The 21783-nt window shown below is 42.0% G+C and overlaps 1 protein-coding gene across 6 annotated transcripts in view; it reads right to left on the bottom strand.

Moving 5' to 3' along the window:
- Positions 1-4910: 4910 nt before the first annotated feature.
- The window catches only part of LOC126347167 (dipeptidyl peptidase 3), a 187956-nt gene continuing 171083 nt past the window's right edge, over positions 4911-21783 (bottom strand). For all 6 annotated transcript variants that reach the window (XM_050002252.1, XM_050002251.1, XM_050002250.1 and 3 more), the window contains exons 14-15: positions 15630-15792; positions 4911-5115 (exon numbers count right to left, since the gene is read on the bottom strand). In XM_050002252.1, the coding sequence (XP_049858209.1) occupies positions 4982-5115; positions 15630-15792 (297 nt within the window). In that variant the 3' untranslated portion in view covers positions 4911-4981. The remainder of the gene's footprint in view (positions 5116-15629; positions 15793-21783) is intronic.

Genomic DNA, 21783 nt, shown 5'->3' with positions numbered 1-21783 from the left:
TGTCTCTTCCGTTTTATTTAACATAACTTCATTAACAGTTTCATTTTGCATTCACCACTCATTCACCGAAACCCTTTGATTAACAGTTTTGGTTGCTTGACACCCACAGTCAATGATAATGATACAGCTTTTCTCCTTTTTATAAACTGAAGCTCACTCTCCGCGATATAATAAAAAAACGGTCTCAATACCGCGTCCCTCGTGAGATGCGAATAGAGTTATCCCGGAATTGACCGCCCTGTAGTTGTACTCAGTTTAATGACCACACTTCATTATCCGCTATTTCTCATAAGTGAATGTCCATTTGTTAGTCTGATTATACACTGTAGCTATTTAAAATTCGCCCCTATATTTTTCACAACGCACAATTAGCACTTCTTTACTTTTTTTTTCTTTCTAAGAGTAAATGGAAAAAAAGACGCCGTATCATTGGCTTAGTCGATATAAAGCAAAACACCTTAATATGCCCAATTTTACCTCTTGTTATAGGATCGGCTACCTTACTCATTAATTTACTACATATTATTTCCAATAACACTAAACAGGTATAGCTGTTATATTTTAATGGTATTCAAAAGCATGTTACGATTATTATGACCAACCACATCGTAACAAATCGCGCGGCGTGCGTTTTTAATGATAACTTTACGCTATTCAAGTTCTGTTACAGCTATTTTGACTTGTAATGTTACAACCACATGCTCTCCACGTCGAGCTTGCCTACGATCACGCCCTCGCTGCCAGGCCCTTGGACCTCTCCACCGTCGCCTGCCTCGCCATATCAAGGCTTCCCCCCCCCCCTCTTGAACATGCCCTCGCTCGAGGTGTTTGTGCCTGTCCCCCCATACATAATCAACAACATCTAAATAATACTGCATGATGATAAACAGTTTGTCATGTGTTTCTCTTTACCCAGTGCTCATGACACAACCTCCGCCATTCTCTGCCATCTGGTGAAATGTGTTCCCCTCCCGCCTGACGTCAACCTGGACATGCTCCGTGTGTTGGCCACACCCACCAGACACATCGGTGTCGTTGCTCTGTTCCACCCACAAACCGTCGGTCTACCTGTCGCCACATGACCAGCATGCCCAGTACGACACCCGGCTCACTTCAACGACTTCCAGGTTTGGTGGCCAAACCTTCCTTTATGACATTTACCCACACAGCTCCCCGACGACGCTGTCGAGCTGACTGTGGTCCAGCTCCTGCGGACCACCCCCTGCCGACGTCATAATTTACCCCCCCCCTCCCTCTCAAGAGTACTCCGTACTACGGGGGGAGGGGGTTTATGTGGCGCGAATGAAATCGACACCAACATTTCAATATGCATTCATCTTTGTACTCTAAGCATTATCTTTGGCTCTTCCGCCATGTTCAGTTCTTTGCGATTCTTGTATGTGTTAAGGTTAATAAATTAACAACTGCTAGACGGGTGTGCTTATTGGTGTAACCAACCTGAACACCCTCCTCACCTGCATACTGAATATACCATCATTGAATGGTTGGAAGCCAGTATTAATGATCAATGAGCAGTTGTGTATTAGTGTCAGTTGAACTCTGTCTACCCACAGTATTACTGTTGAACACAGATACACAATTACCTACTTCATTTTTGTTATCAAGTCATATGATATATATTCCTGATTCCAGCGCAAATTGTGAATTTGCGTTTTAGGTAGTTGTGTGTACTGTCACCATCGCGATCACCAGACCTGCCTGTGAACATATGTATTGCATTAGTTACCTGACCGCTATTGTTGGCTGAGCAGATTTCTGCCATCTACCAAGTACACTAAAATGAAGTATGGCTTTATACTCCTACGTATTACTACCGTCACTGGACTGTTGCTGTTTCACTTTCAGCCACCCTATTCTGTCCTGTTCAAATATGTGAATAACTTACTGCATAGACCACATCGAGCTGCAGTTCTTGAAGAGATTATACTGATACTTTTCTGCAATGATGAAACTAAGTAACTAAAAGGTTCACATGCTCTAAACAGTACTAGACAACCTGAAACCCTTCAAATGTTACAAGACACAATCAAAGTGGTCAATGATGTGTCTGAACAATTATGCAGCATCACTGATACCATTCCACTCCAACATGTCAAGAGATTATGGTTTGACATAGGAGGATCTATACTTAAAACCATTTTTGGAACAGCTGGTCACAGATGCACACCATTGGAACACAGCTGTCTATTACACTGATGCCATTTCAAACAACAAACAAAATATGCACATGTGTGATCTGAAATTGCTGCACCCTTTTTCTCAAGATTGGACTTTTATAACGCCCATAAGACAAAAAATCAAATGCTCTGTCCTTTCAACACCAAAGTTCATCAGTTCCGATGCACTATGTCTTTATCTGGACATTAAAGGAATCAGATTAAAGTCTGTGTGGCTGGAAGAATCTGTCATCTCTTACATAAGCTGTGATTTTAGGCCCTTCATTATTTGTTCCATAGCAAATGACAGACACATTTGTGGTATTTGATTTGGGTTTTAGACTATGAGCACAAGAACTTCTTGTTGAACAGTGATTGTTAGTGTTGCAATCCAAGAACTTCTGCATCGCTGTGTGATATGGATCAAATGGCTCTGAGCACTATGCGACTTAACTTCTCAGGTCATCAGTCACCTAGAACTTAGAACTAATTAAACCTAACTAACCTAAGGACATCACACACATCCATGCCCGAGGCAGCATTCGAACCTGCGACTGTAGCGGTCACGCGGTTCCAGACTGAAGCGCCTAGAACCGCATGGCCACACGGCCGGGACTGTGTGATATGCAAATGTGGCTTCTTGTATTGAAAGTTGCTTTGCTGTACCTGAAATTGCCCTTACCAATAAGTAGTTAACAATTTTTGATCTTGTTGGACTTCATGTGCGCTACTAAGTCGGTATAACCACCATGTCCAATGTTAAACTTCACACCACAAACTGTACACTCAGTATTCTCGCAATGTTCTTTAGCAAATTGGAATTCTTACATCATCTTTCTGTTTATTTTACAATTGTGTTTTCACAGGATTAACATGGGTAATACTATGGTAAAGAGCTCATCAGTGTCACTGCTGCAAGCACTAGAAGCATTGAGCTACTGGACAACACATTGAAGTTAGAACAGGTGCAGCAGTTTACAAAATTGCGGTACCAATGAGTTTCTGAAATAGTCATCATATAATACTTGAAATTGACAACCAATAAAATTTAGTTTCTTTGTATGAATGAAACATAATGCCAATGTTAAACTATTTCAGGTGCACAACACCTTGTACCAGGACTGATGATTAATTTAGAAAGGAAAAAAAGTCACACAATGTAAGATGAAAATCTGACATTGTCTTATCCCAAGGTTGGTTTGGAGGCAGTGAATTATTTGTTAATAATTGAAACTGTCCACGAAAAATTGGGACGAATGTAATCCTAAACATGTCACATGCATAAGAAGTCTTATCACATAGCAGCTTTGGTGTCATTGCACATCATTCTACTTGAAAATTGCTAAGGAACAGAGGTAAAAGATGTGATAAGTGATTAAAAATAACTAGGCCTGACTGAAGTTGCATCTGAAGTTATTCAACTTCTTAAAAAGAAAATACTGATGAGCGTAATTCATATTTTAAGTAACTACGACAGCCATTTCACAAACAAAATAAAATTATTTATGATTTAACTGATAATACTTTATGTCATTAACTTTATTTAACAGTTGTTATAATTTTTAAAACAATTACAAAATAAAATGGAACTAAACCAGCAGATAGGTAGACGAGAAACCAGATTGTCCACATGACAGTCTAGCCCACTAATGACTGACCTCCTCCACTTAACTGCTATCTTGCTACTTATGACCCAAATATGAGATGTGTATGAGCTACGTTTCAAACTTCAGAGCCCTTTCTTTTCGGAATTTTCTGGATAGTGCGCTTTAAGGCTTCTATGAATGGACATCCTTGAGGTATACTGCTAACCTGCGATGTCTCATCCTGAACCGAATTTCCAAGACTGGAAGATCCCCTAGTTAGTTCATTTCTGACTTCTAGTTGTGTCTGAAGGGCACAGGTCTTTCTTTCCTGATCCTGTGTCAATATGTTCATAGAGCATACACTGTCATAAAAATGACCTCCAAGGATGGAAAGTGGAGACAGGAAGGGGTCGGTGGGCTGAACAAATCTTAATTAAAATTATTTTTTTGCAACTTAATCAGTAAAAAAGTGCTACAGGAAACTCCTTGAATGAAGTTTAAGTGACTGTACAAGGATAGGTAACAACTTCCTGAAAAGCTGAAGTGCTGAGTAACCAATAAACATATAAACAGGACAGAGAAACTTCACTTCCATCCATACCTTTATTGTGGCCATGATGGCAGGTACTGTTGATCGTTAGTGGATAGTACATAGACAGAGGCTTGAATGTAGCCATTAGAGAGGTGGTGAGCAACCTCTAGGAAGGTGACACGCTGAGATCTGAGGAAGTCCATTTACTTCACCTGGTCCATAGCCCAGCATACCAGCTTCCTAATGTTTACCTGCATCTCTTCATTCAAACTTCTGTCCATATCAAGCCCACTAAACATCATCACTATCTACATTTTCGTAGCTGACACTTCTTCATGAAGTCACTCTGACACAATCTTGTCACCTGTGAATGAAACCATCTGCAGTAAGAAGCAATTTCTTGGCCTGTGTGATGAAAATCTGGCCAATGCAGTCAGAGACAGTCACTGCAAACCAAACTTAATCAAATATAAGATGGTAATTTCAAGTGCTGCTTCACAACCTTGTATGTGAATGTGTGTAGGTGCGTGAAATGTTTTTGGCAGTAATTTCGAAATGTACTTCATACATTTCTTTGTAATGTGGGTGCTTTGGACAACATCTAACAATAAAATATTAAAAGCATAAAAATAACTTTATTTAAATGCAGATATCACAGCATTTCCATTTTATAATGCAATGACACATCAAAAATATTTTTGGTCTTTTTCCCACAACTCTTCCAAAATCACGTCAACATCAGATGATGGGAATCTATCAATAAATGATTCAATGAGACCTTCATGTGATGCTTCATATGTTTTCAGTGACACCTTTTCATCTGGAAAATGGAATAGTTACAATTAGTGTTTACAATATATGACACAAAAATTACACCAAATCTAAATCAATTTCCATTGAAAAATCCATAAAATATAATTTATTCCCTTAAATAATTTAGTATTGAGCAAGCAGTAAAGGAAACAGAAGAAAAATTTGGAGTAGGAATTAAAATCCATGTAGAAAAAATAAAAACTTTGAGGTTCACCGATGACACTGTAATTCTGTCAGAGACAGCAAAGGACCTGGAAGAGCAGCTGAACGTAATGGACAGTGTCTTGAAAGGGGGATGTAAGAAGAAAAACAACAAAAGCAAAATGAGGATAATAGAATGCAGTCTTATTAAATTGGGTGATGCTGAGGGAATTTGATTAGAAAATGAGACACTTAAAGTAGTAAAGGAGTTTTGCTATTTGGGGAGCAAAATAACTGATGATGGTCGAAGTAGAGAGGATATAAAATGTAGACTGGCAATGGCAAGGAAAGTGCTTCTGAAGAAGAGAAATTTGTCAACACTGGGTGTAGATTTAGGTGTCAGGAAGTCCTTTCTGAAAGTATTTGTATGGAGTGTCGCTATGTATGGAAGTGAAACATTGACGATAAATAGTTTGGACAAGAAGTGAATAGACGTTTCGAAATGTGGTGCTACAGAAGAATGCTGAAGACTAGATGGGTAGATCACATAACTAATGAGGAGGTATTGAATAGAACTGGGCAGAAGAGAAATTTGTGGTACAACTTGACTAGAAGAAGGGATCAGTTTGAAGGACATGTTCTGAGGCATCAAGGGATCACCAATTTAGTAGCAGTAGGTACTGGGAGATAAAGAAGCTTGCACAGGATAGAGTAGCATGGAGAGCTTCATCAAACCAGTCTCTGGACTGAAGACCACAACAACAACACAATAATTTGGCCATTGAAGGGCCAAAAGGCAGAGGCAGTCCAGCAAAATCTGGATCACCATGGGTGGACCCCTACAACTACAAACGGGTGGGTGGCTCACTGCAGAGTTAAAAACAATGGGTCAACCTAGTATGGCTAAGACAAAGACAGCTAAGGATGTTAGATTCCTGCACAGAGAGGTATAGGGAAAAGTGCACATGGTGGAAGTCTTCTTGATGGCATGAAGTTTATTAGACAGGGAGGGATGGTAGATTCCCACTAGTCAGCTCACAACTTAGCAAAAAATGATGTAAATATACTGAGGGTCTCACTGAAGCCTCCACTGACCGCAATTATCCTCCCAACCTTGTACAAAAACAAATCTACAGTGCCTTATTTTTCCAGTCTCCCACCACCTCCCAAAGTCCCACAGTCTGGCCACCGAGGAGCATTCCCCTCTTAACTCAGTACCATCCAGGAATGGAGCAACTGAATAACATTCTCTGCCAGGGTTTTGATTACCTCTCGTCGTGCCCTGAAATGAGAAATGTCCTGCCCACTATCCTTCCCACCCCTCATACAGTGGTATTCCGCCATCCACCGAACCTACACAATATACTCGCTGAACATGCTGCCGAACATATCTCTCATCTCAATGACTGCTTCACAGCCTGTGCCATTTGGATCCTTCCCACCAACACCAGCTTTTCTGAACTGTGCAGGTGGGAACTTTCCCTGCAATACACCCTACGTTTCCTGGCCTCAACCTTTGTTATTCACTGTCCTCACCCACACAGCTCCCTCCTGTTCCCATTCCAGCTGTGATTTCACCGCCATACTCAGTCTTTTAATTTCTCTCCTTTCTACTACTAACCCCCCACCCCACCTTTTCTCCTGCCCTCTGTCTAAACTGCAGCACTTCACTGTCCGCCACCCCCACCATACTATCCCCCCTCCCCCTCAGCCTCCTCCTTACCCCCACCCACCTGCCACTCCCATCAGGCACTGGTGTTGCTGCTCACAATGTGGTTTTAGTTGTCTGGGACTACAGACACGTGTGTGTGTGTGTGTGTGTGTGTGTGTGTGTGTGTGTGTGTGTGTGTGTGTGTGTATTGCTGACGTAGGCCTTAATGGCCGAAAGCTATAACTGTGTGAATCTTTTTGTTGTGCCTATTACAACTCAGCCTATCCGCTATATGGTGAGTAGCAATTTTCCTTCTCTAATATAATGCCCATGTGGAAGTGCACTAGATTGCAGCCTGGAGCTGTCGTTCCACAGAGGCCACTGAGTTGGAGCTAGCCCAAATACAGAAATCATTCACATAGAGGGCAGTGGTGACCAATGGTCTAGCAGAGGCCACAAGTCCATTAATAATGATTAGAGAAAGAAGAACAATTAATACATAGCGCCGTGGAATGTCATTCTCCTGGGTCTGCGGAGAGCCGAGAACAGTGCTAAATAAAAATTGATCAGGGACTGTTCTCCCGAAAGCTACACTGGTAAGGAGATGAAAGGATTCGAGATTCAAGGACCCAATTGAGCCGACGAGCCACTATCTGTTCTAGTAACTGGCAGGGGGCAGGGAATATTTGTCAAGTTGATGGGCCAGTTAACTACAAAGGGACGAAGGATCCCTACCACACTTATGGACAGGAACCACAATACTGTCTCTCCACAGAGAGGAAAATGCCTTGGAGACAAATACGGTTAAACACCGGGAGCAGATATTGTCATTGTGGAGTATTGAAGTGTTGAAGCAATTGGTTATGGATGGAGTCAGGGCCAGCAGCTGAACCGTGAGAAGAATAGGAGGCCAAAAGTAGTTCCCATTCTGTAAGAGGTCCATTGTAGGATTCCACCTGACAAGGAGTAAAACGTAAGGGGAAGCTTCAGCACACTGTTTCTGAAGGAGGAAGGCAGCTGGATAGGAGCCTGATGCCAATGCCATCGTAAAATGGGTCGTAAGGTGTTCTGCAAGAACTCCTGGATCTGTACAAAGCCCACTTGTAAGGGCAAGGTCCAGAATGGAAGACTGCCACTGACAACCTTGGAGGGTATGGACTTTAGCTTTCATGTGTGAGAAGGGACAGAAGAACCTAGACAGGAGGCAAAACGTTTCCAACATACCCATTTTCTCTGTTTGGTTAGGTAATCGGCTTTGGCATCAACAATGTCCTTCTGGACCAATGTGCAGGTGCCTCTGGAACCCTCAAGAAGTCAACCTGGTTCCAACGGGAAGCATGGAAAGCATGAATGGTCGGTGCGTGAGCTTCAGTAAAATGAGACTCCCAGAGAATGACACAAGCTGCCAGGTAAAAGGCAGTAAGTGACTGCAACTCTGGCAGGTGACAGCCATATCTGTTACAGTTCCAAGTTCCATTGAATAATCATGGAGAGGGTATCCAAATGTGAGGCCAATGAGCTGAAGCCAATCATGTCACCAACAATGATGGGATGACATCCACAAATAAGAGGTCAGATTCAGGATGCAAGTGGGAAGATGATACCTCCGGGGACACTGGGAGGGGGAGTGCTTATCCTGAGACTACTACTTCTTCCAAAGACTGAGGCGGACAAGGCTCAGAGGGAGAGCAGGGTTCTGCAAGATCCAGAACTTGAAACAGAGTGGGTGACCTTGGAGTGCACAGATTGTGTGTTTCCTATGGCTGAGCTGTGGTAGCAGGCCTCCAGTCAGAGACACTGGGGGAAGGGATCTCAAGAGGGTCCCAATCACCGGTGGGCACCAAAGTGGGTGGGTGGGTTAAGGTGGGGGGGGGGGGGGACTTCTTTGGCTGGGGAAGGTATGAAAATAGCACGGGAATGGGGATAGGACTGGGATAAGGAAGAGGGAGGAGGGAAAGTACGGAACAGAGGCAAAGGTGGAAGCTATTGACACAGGGTGGAGTCAGTTGTAGTTTTGATGAGCATGAGCCTAAGATAGGCGATCCAGGAACTTATACTCTTGTATCTTCTTTTCTTTCTTGTAAGCCAGGTAATCTGGTAAGTGTGGAGAGTGATAGTTGTGACAATTTACACACATGGGTGGTGGACACAGGTGCACTGCTCATGGAGAGGATGTTCGCAGTAACTGCACAAAGAGTCTGCCGAAAATTGGGAAGACATGTGCCCAAAACATAAGCACTGAAAGCATCTCATAGATAGTGGGACGTTCGACTTCATCTCACACCAATAACACACAACCTTGGCCTTCTCTGGGAGGGTATCTCCCTTGATAGCCAGAGTAAATGTGCCGGTATCTGTGCGGTTGTCCTTACGACCTTTCTGTGTATGTTGAACAACATTAATGCTCTGTCATTCCAGATTAGCGTGAAGTACCTCATTCATTTGAAGGTCAGGGTCCTGATGAAAATTTAGTCCCTGGACCATATTCAGAGATTGGTGAGGTATAGCAACAGTAGGACATCGCCAAGACGGTCACAAGCACAAAGAGCTACAGACTGGGTGGCAGAAGCAGCTTTGATATACTGGGAACCTGACTGCATCTTACTGAAAGACTCCACTTTGCCAAACTTGTCTGGTATTTTCCACAAAAAATAGTGGCTTTGGAGTGATGAATGTGTCCCCATACATCCTAGCAGAGAGCAAGTAGCAGGACAAGAGTTTTGCTCCACACTGGCGAGCCTGGCCCTCCTCCCAAGGTGTAGCCAGCAAAGGGAAGACCACAGGGTCATAAGAAGCACGTTCAACGATCCTTTACGCTTGAAGAGACGGCTGTAGGAGAATGGCCACGTTTTTGGAGTTTGGCATGCTTCATGTACCAAGCTTCTACTCTAATACCACCCAATCCAATCAGGGGCTCTCCCATGGGTGCTACCAACCCACCGCAAGCGTTGTCTGGCATGGTGGCCATTGCTGGGAGTTCCAGTGCTCCGAAATGACAACCAACCACTCCCAGGCGTGCATGGGGAGGCAACATATCAAGCATCAGAAGTGTAATGCCTGTGTTGTCAGGGGACCCAGCCATATGGGTATGTAGTTGCCCCACCATCTGGACTAGTTACACATGCTGGTGACCTGGCAGGGTGGAGGGGGGGATTACAACGAGGAAGGAAGGGGCTAAGGAAGGGGCTAAGGAAGGGAGGAGAGGAATCTATACTGCCATGCTGTAGATGCTAAAGGGGGAGTTCTTCCCCAAATAGCTCACATTACAGATATAAAATTTAAAAGTGGAAGTCAAACTGCAAAGAGGAACCAAAATTGCCAAAAAGGATGAAAGGGAAAAGGCAAGGGAAGCAAAACCACGAGGAATACAATAAACAAGGTGGAATGCCAGGCTGACATAAGTAAGAATACAGAGAGAGAGAGAGAGAGAGAGAGAGAGAGAGAGAGAGAGAGAGAGAGAGAGGGGGGGGGGGGGGGGGGGGGGGGCAGGGAAGGAGCGAGGATGGGGAGGCAGGGGCATAGGGAGGAAAATGCAGTCCAGAAAGGAAGGACAGGTTGCAAAAGATCAGGGCCCCATGCACGAACTCACAAAAGAATTCTTTAGGGGGGAGAGGGGCAAGAGAGAGATTCATACTTTTTAAAAGGACTACCTTCACAGTTTTCCTGGGTTCAATTCCCGGCCGAATTGGGGATTTTCTCTGCCCGGTGACTGGGTGTTTGCTTTGTCATCATCATTATTGGGTTAGTAGCAAGACTGGAAATGGAGAGATTGGAACTTGTACATGCACTGATGACTACAATGGTGAGAGCTCCACAAACCAACATCATCATCTTCACAGTTTTCATTTTCGTGAGCAGATTCAGAGAGAGAGGTTTAGGTTGAGTTGATGGGAATATTTAGGAAGTATGTAACAAAGTAAATCAGCACCCTAGATCCAATAAGATACAGTACCATGGGACACGTCAAATTACTAATGAAATGCAACAGGTTTTACATAAATAAGCATGGGATAATGGTCATGCGTCTGAGGAAAACAAGTGTTGGTCGGTTACTGGGGTGGGGGGAAGAGGTGCCAACCAGCGAGGTCACTGGTCACTGGTCCCATGTTCTAAAGTGGCACAAATTAAGGTAGAAACAATATCAAGAGTATAGTCCAGTCAATAATGACAGGAACTGTACAGAACACAGGGGAGATGACAAGACCACTGGGTGTCCCAGATGTGCTATATGCACATTGAGGCGACAGCACTGCTGCCGACCCATCTCGGTCCCCACTGCCACCGACCCGTCCCCATCCTTACACCACACCATGATTGCAACACAAAGGAGATAGCACCAGGGGAAAAAGATACAAAAAGAGTGCATGGTACAAAATGGCACGAAAGACCAAACAATACATAGGGAAAAGGCAGGAGGGAAAACCTCGCCATCATGGAGGCAAGGCTGAAGACCTCCCAAACCAACACCAACAAAAACCATGGGATTCTAATTCCAGAAGGAAATTCAGGTACTTAAATCTGTGAGGACAAACCACTTTTGTGGAGAAAACTGAGGACAGGTGTAACCCCACAAAGGTTGTTTGCTGACATCTGTGACAAGGGGAGTGGAAGCAAATATTTAGTGTGAAGGGCCGTAAGTCAGGGAGCAGTCCAGCAAAATATGCATCACAGTGAATGGTTCCCCACAACTAGAAAATGAGAGGGGAGCCAGGCCACTGAAGAGTAAAAACAGGGATCAACCTGGTATGGCTGATATGAAGATGGCAGAGAATGAGAGATTCCTGCTGGGAGAGGCAGAAGGAAGAACACCACATGGCAGGAGTCACCTTAATTGCACAAAGTTGATTAGATAGAGCACCCCCCCCCCCCCCCCAAAAAAAAAAGTGGCCCATGGCTAAACAAAAAGGAATTTGATGTGAAGCTGCAAATTTGCCCCTGGAGGTGTTATTGGACAAAGACGAGCAATGTGGAAGGGGCTACTGAACCATAAGCGGAAACAGCTATCTTAAGAAAGCAGATTTGGGACAGCCAAGCAAGCTTGTTGAAAAGAAGACCCAATAAACAGAACTGGGGGACCACGGTCAGGTGTTTGCAGGTGTTTGGCATTGAAGTAGAGCTCCAGATCAGGATGGACCATAGTACAGTGACAAATGCACCACCCGCAACTTAATGGTAGAAAACTTAAACCTGTGTGAAAGAGTGCACGCGGAAGTGCGCTGAATGGCACCCTGAAACTGTCTCTAGGCTGAGGGCACTGAGTGGGAACTAGCGCAGATACAGAAATCATTCACAGACAGAGGAGGGGTGACCAATGGTCTGATGGAGGTAACAAGTCCATTAATAGAGATGAGGACAGAATGACACCTAATATGGAATGCCATTTTCCTCAGTCCATGGAAAGCTGAAAAAGGAGTCAGCCTGAACTTTGAATGAATGGTGGGACAGGAACTTGTGAATAAAAGATCTAAGGGGGCCCCAAAGACCTGTCATCGAGTGTAATAAACAAGTGTTTGTGCAAAGACATATCATAGCCTCTACGAAGAATGAAAAAACTGCAACAAGATGGTGGCACTGAGAAATGGCCAAGTGAACTGTGGTTTCCAACCGAAACACATGATCGATTGGAGACCATCCCTACCGAAAGCTGCACTGGTAAGAAGACATAGGGTCTCGAGGTTCAAGGAGCCAATGAGCCAGCGTCCATTCAGTAACTTGCACAGGGGACATCGGTCAGACTGATTGGATGGTAACTATTGAAAGATAATGGATCCTTATCAGGCTTAAGGACAGGTACCACAATACTATCCCTTCACTGTGAGGGAAACACCTTTAAGCCAAATACAGTTAAACACGTGAAGGAGTTATTGTCATTGTGGAGCAATTAAGTGTTTAAGCAACTGGTTATGTGTGGAACTGGGGCCAGGGGCTGAATTGTGGGGTAGAGTAGAGGGCCAGAAGTATTTACCATTCAGTAAAAGGTTTATTATCATGTGGGAGGCATCGGCCTGCTGTTTCTGAAGGCTGAAGGTGGTCGGCTAGGAGGCTAACACTCAAGCTCTTGCAAAATGGGTCACAAGGCATTCTGCGTGAACTGACAGATCCCCATCAGGCCACCTAGAATGGAAGAAGGCTGTTGGTAACCTTGGAGGGTGCTGAGCATAGCCCACATCTGTGATAAAAGAACGGAAGAATCTAGGGAGGAGACAAAGCATTACTAATACACCCACTTGCTCTGTGTACTTATGTAATGGGTTTTGGTGCAAAAGCATTTAAATGTAATAAGGCCAGCAAAGGATGGGTGCCACTTAAGGTTCAATGTCTACCAATGATTACAATGGCAATGGCTGTGCTCCACCACGGGACATCCAGTGGCAAAAGGGCCCATTGAGCTGGGGACAGCAATGCCAGTGGCATGAATTATTGTATCTGACTTCATCAGTACAACCAGACAAAGAGCAGTGGGCATAGGTGGCCTGCCAGAAGGGGGATAGAGATTGTAAACTGGCCTCAGATTCCAAGTGGACCTGGACGGCAACTGCTTCCAATGTGGTATGAAGGGGGAGCCATATACTAACAACACCCATATAAACCAACATGCAAATATCACCGTAAGCCCCCACAGGGCCAACAAAGCACAAAACCCATGAAGGATTGGTAAGCATCAGTAAAATGAGATTCCTGCAAAATGACAAACTTCAGAGTATGAGAAAATAAGAAATTGCAACTCTGGAAGGTGATGGTAGTATCTGTTGCAATTCCATTTTATAGGTGTGGAATGGGGATCCAAATGGGAGGTGAATAAGCCGAAGGTGGTCAACCTGCTTTGTCACCACCCATCACCAAGGAGGACAGGTTGACAACCATGAACAAGAGGTCAAGCTCAGGTTGCGAGAGTGGAGTTGGCACCTTCTGTGACACCGGAGGGACCTTGTTCAGGTATTACTTCATTTTATCTTTCATAGGTCAATGAGGGAGGGCAGTGTGTGTGTGTGTGTGTGTGTGTGTGTGTGTGTGTGTGTGTGTGTGTGTGCGTGTGTGTGTGTGTGTGTGTGAGAGAGAGAGAGGGGGGGGGGGGGTTGCTGAAGACTATGGACACTTCTCTGGCTGGGCAGGGAGAGCACCACCCACAGGGGAGTGCAAGAAGCGAGATGTGGTGGAACTGGGATAAGTAAGAGGAAGGCGCGGGGAAAGGACAAAACAGAGGCAAAATTAGATGGAAGGGGAAAAGGACAAAACAGAGGAAAAATTAGATGTCACAGACACAGGATGAAGACTAATATTTCTGATGAGCCTGAGAGTAGGATAAACGGTCAAGTTTTGTATCTTCTTTTCCTTATTATAAACCAGGCAATCCACTGAGTGTGGAGAATGATGGTGATGACAATGATCATGGATGGTTGAACACAAGAGTTCCCCTCATGGCATGGGCATCCACATTCACCAAAGACCAGGTAGCGAGGAAAGGGTATCACTTCAACCCGGCGAGCCTGGCCCTCCTCCCAGAGGATAGCAAGGGAAGGCTGTTAAAGTCATAAGAAGCAGCATTAAGGAATCCATTCCCAAACAAACAGATGGTCATGGAAGAACAGCCAGATTTTTGGAGCTTAATATGTTTCATATGCAAAGCATCAATCCTCCTACTACCCAATCCTGCAGGGGCTCTCCCATGGGTGCCACCCAGCCACAGCAAGGTCTGTCTGGCATGGCAGCCATTGCTGGGAGTTTTGATGCTCCAGGATGATAAGCAATCACTTTCAAACAATGGAAATTCCACAATGAACTGTAACAATATTATGAAAAGGATAGTTTATACTCACCACATAGCGGAGATGCTGAGTCACAGATAGGCACAACATAAGGACTGTCACAAAAATAAGCTTTCAGCCAAAAGGCCTTGTTGGCAGAAAGCTTATTTTGTGACAGTCTTTCTGTTGTGCCTATCTGCAACTCAGCATCTCCGCTATATGGTGAGTAGCAACTATCTTTTTCATAATACTACAGCAATCATGATCTCTCTCTCTCTCTCTCTCTCTCTCTCTCTCTCTCTCTCTCTCTCTCTCACACACACACACACACACACACACACACACACACACACACACACACACACACACACACACACACACACACACACACACACACACAGTGAAACAGTAGCTCAGTATCAGAATTGAGATACCTGTGTTGTATGTAAAGGGTCAATCAGAAGGGTACACAAGAACTATCACATTGGGTGTATAGCTTTAAAAGGACAATGACACTGAGTAAAAGATGGAAGAAGCAGTAAGGCCACATGCTTAAGATTTTAAGTGAGGAGTTCTTCCCCAGTCGGCTAACACTGTGGTGACAAACTTTAGAAGGGAGATCAAAGAAGGGGGTAAAAAGAACAAAACAGTAAGGAATAGCAGAAAATCTCAGGATAACCGGGCCCATGTAATCAAGGAAGGACACCGAGAGGAGGAGGAGGAGGAGAGGAGAGGAGAGGAGGAGTGGAAGGGAAGGAGTGAGAACATGGTCGGTGGGGCATGGAGAAGGGAATGCAGCTCGGAAAGGAAGAAATGGCAGCAATAGCTCAGGGTCCCAAGTGCACCACGCACAAACTAATGAAAGAGCCAGGGGACCCTGGAGGGAGAAAAATAAGTGTAATATACACTTTGATCACAAGATGTATTACATTTAACAAGTCAAACACTGGAAGCTCCAGGCAGAAACACTAATGATTTTCTTACCTTTAACAAAAGTATTTGCCTGGACAAGCATCTTACGGGGCTGTCTGTTAGCCATTATGATATCTCTCCACTTTCCCCAAGGACATGGACCATCCTCAGGCACCTCTGAATACCTGTTATACATCTCTTGTGCCGCTGCTACATCACATGTTGTTTTATAAACCTGAAAACATTATATGTACAAAATAGACATCTTCCAACACATTATGTTACAAATCATAACACAAGTGTCAAATTTGTACCTAATACATAATGTATACACAAAAGATATTGTTAAACGAATGAGTGGACATGTGACAGCTTTCTTTAATCAGTAATACATGAATTGTTACTTTCGTTGTCAGAAGATATAATACATGTATTTGAAGGAATAAATGCAGAATAACTACAGATACAACTAATATCTTTAGCTTTGTTACAAAATTCTCTCTATGTGATCATTTGACAAGATAATGGGTAAAGCTGGGTGCCAGACTAGGACTAACTCTGAACCCTGCTTTTTGTTGAAAATGTTTTTATTGACAGAGCCATCCAGGCATAGCTCACAACAACATCCCAATCTGATACACAATTGCAATTTGTCAGAAAATCTAATGATGTGGGACTGTTTACAGTGTGAAAAATTAAATTTCCTTAGCTACATTTAGTCCAAATGCACACTAAGAAGCCAAATGTCAAGGGACACTGCTGTGTTTTATGACGAGTTATTTGTTTGAGGTATGTACACACAAGTCCAATGCAGCATTATTGTAGATGTGTTCTGTGTTAAAATGATGAAAGCACAGAGTCCAATCATTACTCTGTTATTAATTTTCAACAGATATGGACTGAGAAACTTTAAAATGTTTAGTGTAAATCTGCAATTACACAACCTTGTCAACTGTTGCAGATGAGGTCTATTGCAATTTGCATACAGAATTCGGTGACAGAAAATTAATCAAAAGATGTCAGGGTAGCATTTCCACAGTCACGCTGCTACAAAGGAACAACTATTCATATGAGTGAATGAATGACATTGTTTACAGTGATGTATGCTGCTGTTGGTTTGTGTAGCATAGGAAAAAAAGCTGTATCGTGTGATAAGCCATAACATGGATGTGTGTGGAAGTGGCTGATGCTTAGCGAGTTTTATTTTCCCTGTGTTGTGGCAATGGTAGAATTTGACACCTGTGTTCTGCTCCTTAATTTTGGTTGATGACAAAATTAATGAAGGTCTCTATAACAACATTTTAGATATGACATGCTCCTTTCACTACAGTAAGAGTTTCAAATTGGACGACCTTTTCTGCATCAGTGTGATAATGCTCCTCTTTATTAAGTAGGGAGCACTGGATGTGCGACAGCCAACAGTGTGGTCATCAATGCAAAGGAGCACTGGGTAAACACACAGAAATAGCAAATGAATAAGTCTTGAGGTCATCAAGCTGCTTTAGCACTGTTGTAGAATTAGTAAAAGAAAAGAAAAATTGTTACGTACACAATACCAGGCTCACCTTGACAAACTTTGCGTTAGAAGATCCTGCAATACTGTGCATCTTCAGCATTTTTGGCAACACTCATGAAATAGTCTCTAAATTACCAAGCAATGGGCAGGAGTATTAATAATACTTTATACAACTAGCATTATTATCATAAATGTAAAGGATTTTAACGTTGATTTTTTGTTCTGTGTTATTTCTGGTGGTGGACTTGATTTTATCTGTATTTCCAAAAATTAAAAAAGTTAATAAAAAAGAAGGGGCAATATAAAGGCATTCCTAAAGTTATCATCAGCTTATCTCAGTTTCATTTCGTCTTGTAAGTCACTTGAAAAATCAATAAATGTTTTACCTGATAATACTCAACATATCAAGCACTTAACGGTAAGCAATTAAAGGAAAACTATTGTGGATTACATTAAAAATTACTGAGTCAATCAGAATACTTACAACACAATTTACAGGTAGTATGGAAAATGAGGGTTATCACCCATGCAGTTTATGTCGAAAATATTACTGATGTCTAATTTCATAAGAGAGTATAATAAATTTAAGCAGTGAGAATGGGTAAACTCAGTTTTGTTTTCTTCATGGTAAAAGTACAAACAATTAGAAATATTTCATTTAATGTTTTCTTACAGTCAAATGTTTTAAAACAATAACCTTTACCAAGAAACCTTGAAATAATAACAGGTAATGGAGCGAGATGAAGTTTGTAGCTTGTGGGATGAATTTTGATGATGCAACAAACGAAGTTTTCACCATGGGGCCATATTAGAAAAGTATCATCCACATATTACCGGAAGAGTTTTGGTTTAAGTTCGCCCGAATCACGTGTCATCTTTTCCAGTTGCCCACAAAAAAGTTTGTGACCACAGGGGAGGAGGGGGCTATTCATGGTGACTCCAGTTTAGTAAACAGTAGGTTGAGGAAAAGGCATGTTTAAATAGTGTGGTTATCTAGGCTTGATTCAGCCGAACTTAAACCAAAAGTCTTCTGGCGTCATGTAGATGATATTTTTGCAGTGAGGCTCCACAGTGAAGAACTTCAGGCTTTTTTTGCAGGCTCTAAAATCAATACACGAGAACATCCAACCGAGAACATCCAACTTACGATGGATGTGGAGAAGGGTGACTCTGTGGTATTTCTGGACTTTTGTCAGTTGGAAAGTGGTAGGATTCCTGGATGATGATGGGTTTGTGGGGTGCTCAACTGCACGGTTATCAGCGCATGTTCAAATTCCCAACCTTCCCTCAGTCCAATCTCGCAGCCTCCATGAAGGATAGGATCCTTGGAGTAATCTGTCTACCTTAAGTCCACACACAGACAGACTTGTATTTGCAGGCATCTAGTTGCCACCAACCATTGCAAACTACAGGTGTCCTTAAGACTTTAGTACACTGTGATCTATTGCATCTGACAGAGACAGCCTTGCAAAGGAGCTGGAATACCTACAATCTGTGTTCAAAGGATAATAGATATTCTTCACATCAGATCAGCACGGTTTTTACGAGGAATAAAAATGACTAGCCTCATGAGCAAATTAGGCAGAATCCTAAGTAAATATTATGTCAAAGTAATCTACCAGTCACTTACAAATACATGTGCTCTTCTCGGTTCAGTAACGCATGATCTGGGATTGCGGAGGACTCAAATCTCCAGAATATCTTGCCATGGTGGCAAAGCCTAAATTGGTCATCCAAACATTTTATGACTAGTGACATGTCCTGTGACAATTTTATTAATTTGACATTGAACTTTATCTCCACAAGCCCACATTCCAAAAGAGAGTGCAATGTAGTATCAGCACTATGCATACCCCTGTGCACCGCAGGTGAAGCAATATTTGAAGTGGGTGTGAAACTCGACAGAAGTCACTCATAAAGCAACTGCTTTTGTGCATGCTTCTCCAAGCCAACTTTTATTATGTGAATCAGCAGTCTTCAGTGCAAAACATTCACCTGAAGATGGCTGCGAGGTTGTCAGCTGAAATATCATGGAAAGAAGTCTACATTAGCCAACTGTAATCCCAAAACTTCATGGAATACTTTTTGTGCGGCGAAAATTTCCAGAATCGCAAGATTTGCATATATTTATGCACAGACAGACTATAAAACTTACAGTGGAGAAGAAATGTTAAGAAGATTTAAGTAGAAGTCTGGCAGATTTAAAATTTTTCTTATCTAATCATGTCGTGAGAATATGGTCGTCACAAGACTATTGTGCATTACATAATTACGCTTTGGGTTTATGGAAAGTTATGTTTTGAGATGTTCAAATCTGCATGTTATGTAAGCGAGAGGCTAGAAATATTTTTTTCAATAAATGTGCAGTGTAGTTGCAGCTGACTAGGCATCCAAATCAAGTGTAGAGTTATACTACAGGGAACTGCAGAGGTGGTTGGCATAGGCTGGACGCCAACAAGCAATTTATGCCAACAACCTCTGCAGTTCCCTATAGTACAACTGTGCACTTTTGTTAAAAAAAACTATTTTTAGCCTGGATGTTATCATATATGGCATGCTAACATCCAGGCTACGCCAACAACCACTGCATACTAGGAGTATCTTTCATAGTCTGTTGGTAAATAAACATGTGTCAGTCTTGTTTTGTTCATCTTCAATCAAATACGTGTATATATCTTCCACATATACAGCTGTTACAAATCCACTTGAGAATAGCTAAAAAAAAGGGGGGGGGGGGGAGTCGATAGTGGGCTAAAACTACTTCTGAGCAACTGAAGTGGCCTTTTCAGTAATTAAACAAACAGTTTTAGAGCACATGGAAAACTAATGACTTACATGGAAGTTTAGAGGTTATTGTGGTTTTCCTTATAAAGGATTGTTAATCTGACCAGTTATTGTATTGGAAACCAAGAATGTGCCTCCCACATATGGGATAAGTGTAGTATTCATTTACAAAATTACAAATTATGCAAAACTAGATGTAATCTGAAAACAAAAGCCATGAGGTGAACCAGCTAATATCAAGAAGTTGTAGCTCTCAAACAAATTAAGATATCTACAATGATGGGAACACCACAGCAGTGGACATGTATTACTAATTGGAGAGCAAAATACCTGATCGTAGGAAATTTAGAACTGACGTAAAATGCAGATTAGCAATTGCAAGAAAAGTTTTTCTGCAGGAGAGAAATATGTTAACATCACACAATCATTTAAGTAATATGATGTATATTCTGAAAGTAACTGCTCAAAACGCAGCCTTATGGGGAAGTAAAATATGAGTAATAAATAGACAAGAAGAGAACAGGAGTTTCTGAAATATGGTGCTACAGAAAAATGGTGAATTTTGGATGAATGCATCAGGTACTTAATGAAGAGGGACTGAACCGCATCAGTGAGAAAAGAAGCTTTGTGACACAAACTTTCCAAAGTGAAAGGTAAGTTAACAGGACACTTCCTGAGGAATCAAGGACTACTTAATTTGGTGGTGGTGGTGGTGGTGGTGGTGGTTGTGTGTGTGTGTGTGTGTGTGTGTGTGTGTGTGTGTAAGGCAGCTTCAAATGGATGTAAGTTGCAAGAGTTATGTAGAGCTGAAGAGACTTACATAACAGACCAGCATGAACAGTGTCATCAAAGTCTTCAGACTGAAAACTACTCCGGAAAATAGCAGTTGTGAGAAGCAGACAGCCATGTAGGAAGAATGTATTTTGTGCAGCTGTTACTCCTCATCTAAAAACTTATGACATATTTATTGGCCTAGTCCCTCGAAAACTTTGGAACATATCGGTTCTGGGACTGTAAATCATCAAGAATACAGTAGGGGACTACGTTCTCAAAAAAAAAAAAAAAAAAAAACTTCATATTACAGACCAGGGAGTATTTTCCTATGAAATTTCTCTATATTTACATACAAGTGAGTAAATTCTGCTTAGCAAAGATCACATGAAAATTATAGCTTCACAATCACACTTCATTAAAATATTAAATGATAACTTTATTTATAAATACTTTTCAATATACAGACAGTCAATACTGTGTATACCGAAGTACTTTTAAAGCATACGGAAAAAACTTTTAGTGCCTATCTGTTGTGACTAGCTCTACTCGGCTACAAATATTAAAAGTGTGCAACCTTTTGTCTCGTAAAAATGTTCTTTTGAACTACACTACATCCATTTACTTTCTCAATAGCAATGCTATGTACAAGTATTGTGGACAACATTTCGGTTTACCATTTGGCCTCTCTTCAATAAATATGCCATGAAGTTCAAAATTCATAATTATCTTCCTTATCATTTGCTTTTTTCTCCTCTTTTTTTCCCTACCTTTATTACAAGTATGACACCTTAACTTCAGGAGATTGAGATTTTATGTTTGAGTCCATATGGTATTGGTTAAATTCTGATGTATGTATAAGGCTGTTACTGTTTTCACTAAAAATCCATCTTTATAATAATGGAGTGAAAGGGTGGAAGAATAACAAAGATGATGATAGCAATGGGTATAATAAGTATGCAATAAAGGGGGCATTAAAATAATGAAACCAACAGAACTCACAAACATCATTTGCTGCATTTGACGTGAATTTCAGTTTTCATAATACCCTTTAAATATAAGATTAACGCCTGCATAATTTGATATACTACCTCCTAATTTTATTCTACTTGAAAGTGTTCACACATAACCTTGCAATACAGTGTTGACAACAAT

The sequence above is a fragment of the Schistocerca gregaria genome, chromosome 1, assembly GCF_023897955.1.
Source record: "Schistocerca gregaria isolate iqSchGreg1 chromosome 1, iqSchGreg1.2, whole genome shotgun sequence".
NCBI classification, from domain to species: Eukaryota; Metazoa; Arthropoda; class Insecta; order Orthoptera; family Acrididae; genus Schistocerca; species Schistocerca gregaria.
This window is presented reverse-complemented; position numbering and strand designations above follow the sequence as displayed.